Source organism: Anoplopoma fimbria, chromosome 5 (genome assembly GCF_027596085.1).
Source record: "Anoplopoma fimbria isolate UVic2021 breed Golden Eagle Sablefish chromosome 5, Afim_UVic_2022, whole genome shotgun sequence".
Classification (NCBI taxonomy): Eukaryota; Metazoa; Chordata; class Actinopteri; order Perciformes; family Anoplopomatidae; genus Anoplopoma; species Anoplopoma fimbria.
The window spans coordinates 18,081,515-18,088,653 of NC_072453.1; the positions used below are offsets into that span (position 1 = coordinate 18,081,515).

The 7,139-nt window shown below is 42.0% G+C and overlaps 1 protein-coding gene across 1 annotated transcript; it reads left to right on the forward strand.

Moving 5' to 3' along the window:
* The first annotated feature begins 3,601 nt into the window (after positions 1-3,601).
* Positions 3,602-6,699, forward strand: LOC129091835 (uncharacterized). The gene is made up of 7 exons (XM_054599532.1): positions 3,602-3,869; positions 5,248-5,331; positions 5,417-5,505; positions 5,591-5,776; positions 5,866-6,003; positions 6,121-6,313; positions 6,392-6,699. Exons 1-7 carry the CDS (start codon positions 3,602-3,604, stop codon positions 6,697-6,699), a joined length of 1,266 nt encoding a protein of 421 aa, XP_054455507.1.
* The last annotated feature ends 440 nt before the right edge of the window (positions 6,700-7,139 follow it).

Sequence of the window (7,139 nt, forward strand, 5' to 3'; positions counted from 1 at the left end):
ATATGGGACCTTCAAGGGAACACTTAAACTCACTTTAATGATATGTTTGCCAAGATGAGTAGAGGAATTTCAATCAGGTATCTGAAGGTGCACTTACTTTTTTAACAGAGATAGCAATTATACAAGTGATACAATCTGGATGGATCTGCAAAAAGGATTTATTTGCATTCTGTTAAACCCAATGTATATTTCAATGTCAGTCCATCAGTTCTTGTCATTGTTTTATTTACCATTAATGATCTTGTGGTATTAGACCAATAGAACATGTTCTGTCCCAAAGGTTTAATGTGTTAACTGTATTCAAACAGGTGATATGAAAAATGTATTTGATTTAATGCATGCAGAGGGGGCAAAAATACCTGATCCAATCAACATCCTAACTGTGAAAAATGTAATCCTTAACTAATGTGAACAGTCCAACATATTTTTTGGTTCAGTCAACCTTTATTTGATTAGACAGATGATACTATATATCATATAATAGTCTCAACAGTATTGTGAAAGTGTTTCAAACATAAGAAACGTTTCACAGGAATAACTGTCTGACAAGTAAAACCGTCTCAAATTGTTATGAAATCAGTAGTTATAGCTTCAGTTCTGTTGACATGCTGCCTCACTTGTGCAACTGGTCTGACATAGTGTGTAGTCATGGTAACGTGGTGACAGCTCCTACACTTATCAATATACTAATATGATCACTTTCTTACATATATCAAGTGTCTTTTTAGACTACTGTTTCACATCTGTTTTCCACCAGCACACTGATTTTTACTATGCAGTTAGCTACATGCTAACGTGTTACCTCTGTATCTCACAGGGATGTATAAAGAAGACGTATCTCCTCACATCAGAAGTTAGCTGTGCAACTAACATTTCCTAGTAGATTAAAATTAACCTGGAAATTAGTATAATAGGTGACCTTTAAGAAATAAATCAATTTATGCTACTAACGATACTCTTCTATTGTTTGAATTCATTTGTTTTTATTGGTATAGGGGACTGTTAAGAATGTGATGTGTTGTCTTGGCTTTTGTAGAAAGAATAGGTGTCACTTCAGAACCAGATGCTTCTTCCTTTACATCTTTTTCTTTTGGAACATTTGTGTGAAATTGAATGTATTAGCATATTCATTCTTGAGTTGCGAATAAAGGTGTTTTGTTCATCCTTGAGTCCAAGTGGTCGTTTTGTAACATTCTCCATAATGCTGGATCCCGTAATTATCCCGAGTTATTCAGAGTGATGGGTACGAGTTCAATTTGTCTCAGAAGAGTTTTTGGCAACAATCACATTTTCAGTACGGGACGTTTATGAGTCTCACATCACATCACAAAACCCCAATGAATCGGACGATGCAAGGTTGTGGCACCTCGCCCGGAATAGGGAAACCGGGGCACCCTCCTGGTGCCAGACCCGGTAGGGGAGCTCGCCGGCGAGCGTCTGGTGCCCGGGCCTTGGCACATGGGGCCCGGCTGGGCCCAGCCCGAAAAAGCTACATCGTGCCGCCACCCTGTGGGCCCACCACCCGCAGGGATAGGCATTGGGGTCGGGTGCAATGTGGGTGGAGGTGAGCAGTCGAGCGGCAGAGTTCTGAACATATTGGAGTTTATTGAGGATTTTGTTGGGAGAGCCATAGAGGATGCTGTTGCTGTCTGGAGGTTATGAGGGCATGGATGAGAATTTCGGTGGTGGCAGAGGACAGGGAGGGCCGGAGGCGTGCAATGTTCCTGAGGTGAAAGAAGGTAGTTTTGGTGATGTGGTTGGCGTGGGGTAGGAAAGAGAGGGTGGGGTCGAGGATGATTCCGAGGTTGCAGACCTGGGTGGAGGGGGTGACGATGGAGGATGTAATGATAAGCCTTTTGTCGGTAGCCACGGACTTGATGACCAGAGTTGGAGAAGTGACAGGCACGTCAGGATAATCCACAGCAGTGGTGATGGATGAGTGTGAAAAGTGTTCACTATCGGCGGGGACGCTGGCCAGTTTAACGCCGCTCTGTCTGGCATAGTTTTTGTGATAGTCATAGTTCTCCTGACACTGTTACAGTTTTCACACAGTTAACTGAGCAGTGGAAGATAATTAAGTTTGAACATTTTTAAGATCATTATGAAGATATTTTTTACCATTTAGAAGCCACTTAAATGAGCTTGTTTGTTCATACTCAGCATAATCAAAACTCTTAGTCTTCAGTTTATCTTGTAATCTGAAATAACACAGAAAACTTCCATAGGCTTCCTGTTTGTAATCCATAACATACAATGTTTGTGACGTGGACCTTATGGACGTCATGCTGTCTGGCAGTGATGATCCTTTCCTGTGTTATTGTTTTTGATGAAAAAAGACCTTCAATGTGTACAGAAAAAAGAGGTTTAGTTTACAGTTATTTTTGAGAACAGTGACCATGAATTTCTCATCAACAGATGAATTATTTTTAAATTCTTAATTTACAAACAGTTTAGGGACGATTCCATCTCTATTTCATGTGTTAACGAGTTCATAATAATTACTCAAATTGTCCAACCTATGGCTGATGTCACGGAGACCATATCCATGTTTTATACAGTCTACGCTTTAAACTCATTCCAGCACGACAACAGATGAATTTAGAGCTGGTCTGTTACCTCGTAGCTAATAGTTAAGTTACTTAGTTCACTAACTTGTTGTGGTTTATGTAAAAACTAAATAACCCATCGTCATTTTAACGTTATGTTGCATCTACTGTCTCATATCTATGGACCTCGCTCTAAATTAAGCAGAACTTTATGCTCTAAAAGGGTGAGCTAGATAAAATGTCATCCCTGTACAGTTGTCATGAAAAGGGAAATTAGCTACAGGACACATTTATTTCTGCTGTTAAATTGGGCATTTTAGCCTGGAGGGGCCATTTGAGGAATGCAGTTTATGGCACAACCCCATTGTCATGATTGTCATGATTGTCATGATTGTTGCCGATCACAAGTGACACATAGCAACAGACACAGCCGGTTCAAAGAATCCCATTGGTAAGGCGAGTTGGGCATAACATCGAGCTCTTGCTGTTGCTCTGTTTTTGAATGAGGAGGAGGGAAAGTATTATTTAGTTAGTAATGTCTGTTCCTACCACATCAACCGGCATCAAAACAGGAAGTCAGTATTAAAGTAAACAAGTGATAATATCTGGCCCAATCCCAATGTCCACCCAAAGGCTGTAAACCCTGGATCCTCAGGGATTCAGCTGACATCACCTAGTCAATGGTTAAATGTGTTTGTTTGTTTTTTCCACGATGTTTACTCTTGGTTCATCTTTTTCAGCCTGCAGGCTCCCCCTGTACATTTTCCCAGAAAAAGTGTGTGCCAAAGCCTTCAAGCACTTGACAGTTAGAAAGTTGGACCGCCCTCAGCCTTCGAGGACTTTTCGGGATAGGCATCATATTCCGTGAGTCCGTGAGAATGAACATTGTGATTGGTTCCCTTCCTCTCTGAAGTCCACTTCTGGGGAGTGTTACCTTGATAGTTATCCACTATCGGTTACCTTGATAGGCTGCACTAAGTGCGCAGAGGATTCTTTGTTAAATTCACTTTTGTTTGCTATCACTTGAAAACCTCACAGGTTGCAGGAGGAGCATCATGTCTTCGAACATATTTTCTAGGAGAGTTTTGTTTAGTGTTTTGAATCATGGTGTTGTCGCCACGAGCAAACCGCTCAGGGCACGAGATGCAGCAGCTGCCGTGGTGGGATGGAGCTCTCGCAATTACAACAGTCCGAAACCATCCATCCCTCGGGTGGTGGACCTCCGCAGCGACGTGATGTTTCAGCCCGGGCCAGCAATGAGGAAGGCCATGGTTAAGGCCGTGCTTGAAGATGACCTGATGAGAGGAGACATGGCCGTTGAAGGTTAGAGCAAAAGTAACTAACAAATGTATGAATTGCAGAATTGCTAGCCGTTGTTCTGAGGCTTACTTGTTAAAAAATGCTACCATAATAAAGTATTATTACATCTTAATACACAAAAATGAGGTAATTATTTATTACTTCATTATTTAAAATTTCAGGCGTCAAGTGTTATAGGTGTGAAAACAGATTCCAAGATTTCCGTCAAATGGCGCTAACGTTCACCGGGACAGGATTACTCTTCCTCTCATCCTATCAGACTAGTCTTGACAGTTACCAATGACCTAAGTTTCTCACTCGTCAAGACCAACCAATTCTCAAACCTATACCGCAAGTTTCCAACATGAATTAGATGGAGACTGATTTCTTTATTTTCCCTTATACAGCATGTGTGCCATCCAGCAACTCTCACATGTGATGTGTTGTTCTTGACAACAGGTGTCAGTAAGATGACAGATGTGCCATACAATTAATGTTCCAACAGAACATTACCATTCTCCATGTATCTGTCTTATAGCATGGAGCCCTGCGGTCATATATGACTTTATATATGATTTGGATAACAAAACACTCTGGTAAACATCACTCCACCATATCTTTACATAGAAAAAGGTTGTAAACTTTTTTAGTCACCTTAACATGTCTTGTTCAGCGTTGACTGTACTGAAGTTGTACTAAGCTCCACCCTCTTCTGTCACTTCTGGTTGTGATAAGCCAAGAAAGCACTGGCCTATATGCCAAAGGCTTCCAAACAACATACTACAAACCAATGAGTGACATCACTGTTACTACTACGTCAACTTCTTATACGTATACCGTCTATGCTCTCAACCCGGGCTTGTTGTTTTAGTAGAGCAATCTCTTTACCCTGACTGGAAGGTCGAGGAGCAGCCTCTTAATGAAGAGAGCTGTAGGAGCAACTTTTGTTGTTGAGTGTGGGACGTTGCTATGGGACAGCAAGAAGCTGTTTATTTTACCGTGAGACTTTTCCACACAGGTGTTGCAGTTACTTTTGTGAAAATGCTGTCGTATTTTCTGAAATGTTGTTGCGTTTTCAACCATCACTTTGAATTTGAAGTATACACTTGTCTCAAAAAGTACATGCAAATAAAATGTTTTTCATATCAAAATATATTTTTACAAAACTGCTTTGATGACATAACCAATAAGTCACGGTGTGGAATTTATAACAAGGACAAGATCACCATCCACACACACAAGCAGAAAAAACTCAACCGAGAGTGCAATGCATGCATTATCACACTTGTAGTAATAATTTCATTTTAATAAATCTTACTCTACGAGATGGTCAAATATAAAGTATGCATCTTTACTTGTGAAATGCAACATAAATCTCGCAGTGTTTTTCTAATTTCTGCAGAATTAGAGAAAATTACAGCTGACATGTTTCAGATGGAAGCTGCACTGTTTGTTCCGTCTGGAACCATGGGCAACCTCATAGCAGGTGAGCTGTACATTTGTTTGCAGCCTCTGAGTACACTTTGATGAGGTCGGAAAGGTCATTAACGTGCACACATTTCATTATGCAGTGATGGTGCACTGCAGAGAGCGAGGCGACGAGATGATTGTGGGCGATCGTTCCCATATACACATCTATGAGCAAGGAGGGAGCGCACAGGTGAGTCCCACAGCAGCAGACAGGCCCTCTGCACCTGTTTCCTCAACAGTGCATTCATTCAGTGTGTATATGTGTGTTTATACAGCTAGCAGGGGTTCATTCCATCACAGCGACCACTCTCCCTGATGGATCATTTGACTTGGAGGAGCTGGAATCAAAGATCCGCCACGGCTACCCCAAACCCTACTACCCACGCTCACGCCTGATATGTTTGGAAAACACACACAATGTTCAGGGAGGGCGTGTGCTGCCTCTGACCTTCCTGCAGAAGGTGTGTGTGTGTGTGTGGAGATTTGTTTTGCATTACTACAACAGCATGGAGAATGCAGCAGCTCTCACAGGTTTGATTCCATCTCCAAGGTTCGTGCTTTGGCAGATAGATATGGTCTGTCAGTCCACATGGATGGAGCCAGGGTGATGAATGCTGCTGTGGCCCAGAGGGTGCCTCCATCCACCATACTGCAGCACACACACACCGTCAGTTTGTGCCTCTCCAAGGTGGGACTGCAAAACACAAACACAATCACGGACTGGACCAGAACATATAATTGATGTGAACCAACAAAGAGCTTGTAGACAAACAGTACAACGTCATATTTACACGGTGTGTAACAGGGTTTGGGTGCCCCCGTTGGAACCATGCTGGCTGGACCTCAAGACTTCATATCCCAGGCGGTGCGGTGCCGTAAAGCTCTGGGTGGGTTCATATTCAAGGCTGGAATACTGGCAGCAGCTGGGAAAATGGCTCTACTGGACATGGTTGGAAGACTGGAGGATGATCACCACAATGCAAAGACCTTTGCTCAAGGTGAGCAGCTCATAACTCTGAAAATTAAATCATTAACTGCCTGCTCATAACTTCTTCTCTTTTCTTCACCTCTTCCAGCTCTGCACGATTGTGACCCTCGTCTATTCGCTGTAGACATGGCCACCGTGGAGACAAACATTGTGCGGTTCTACCTACAGGAGCCCAGTTTAAGCCCCTCTGAGTTCTGTGAGCGCATGGCTCAGGTTGGCGATGGAGAGGAGGCGGCACTGGGACAGGGGATACAGGTTCTCATGTACCCCTATTTCGGAAATTCAATAAGGGCTGTATGGCATTTTGGGATTTCCCCTGAAGATACCCAGCTGGCCATCAGGAAAATGCAATTTGTGGCTTCTGAGTACTTGGAGGAAAGAGTCAGAGCCCAGTGAAACCTGGTACTTCATAAAATGTGTAGTAAAATATCCAAGACTGATCTTAGTAACTTTACAAAGGCTAATGTAGAAAGCACAGTTTTGATTTCACAACCGAACGGAAATCCTGAAGGTGTGTTCAAAGGCACAGTTTCGAGCCCAACGGTCCTTTCCCTTTCTGAATACTTTTCAAAACTTAGTAGTCAACAAACTCCCCTGAATTTTTAATACCATTTTAATGTTTCCATAGATATAATAGGCATTTTACAATTCCATATTAATTATCGTTTGTCCAGGGTTTCAAAAACGCTTTGGGGTATTGGAGTGGGTTAAGGACTGAAAAAAACACCACTGTTACCCTGGTAGTATATTAATGTTTATTCAGTTTATTTATAATCAGTGTAATCAAAACTGGTTCGTGAAATAGTTTTACTATACTTTTTTTAACAAGTTCCCCT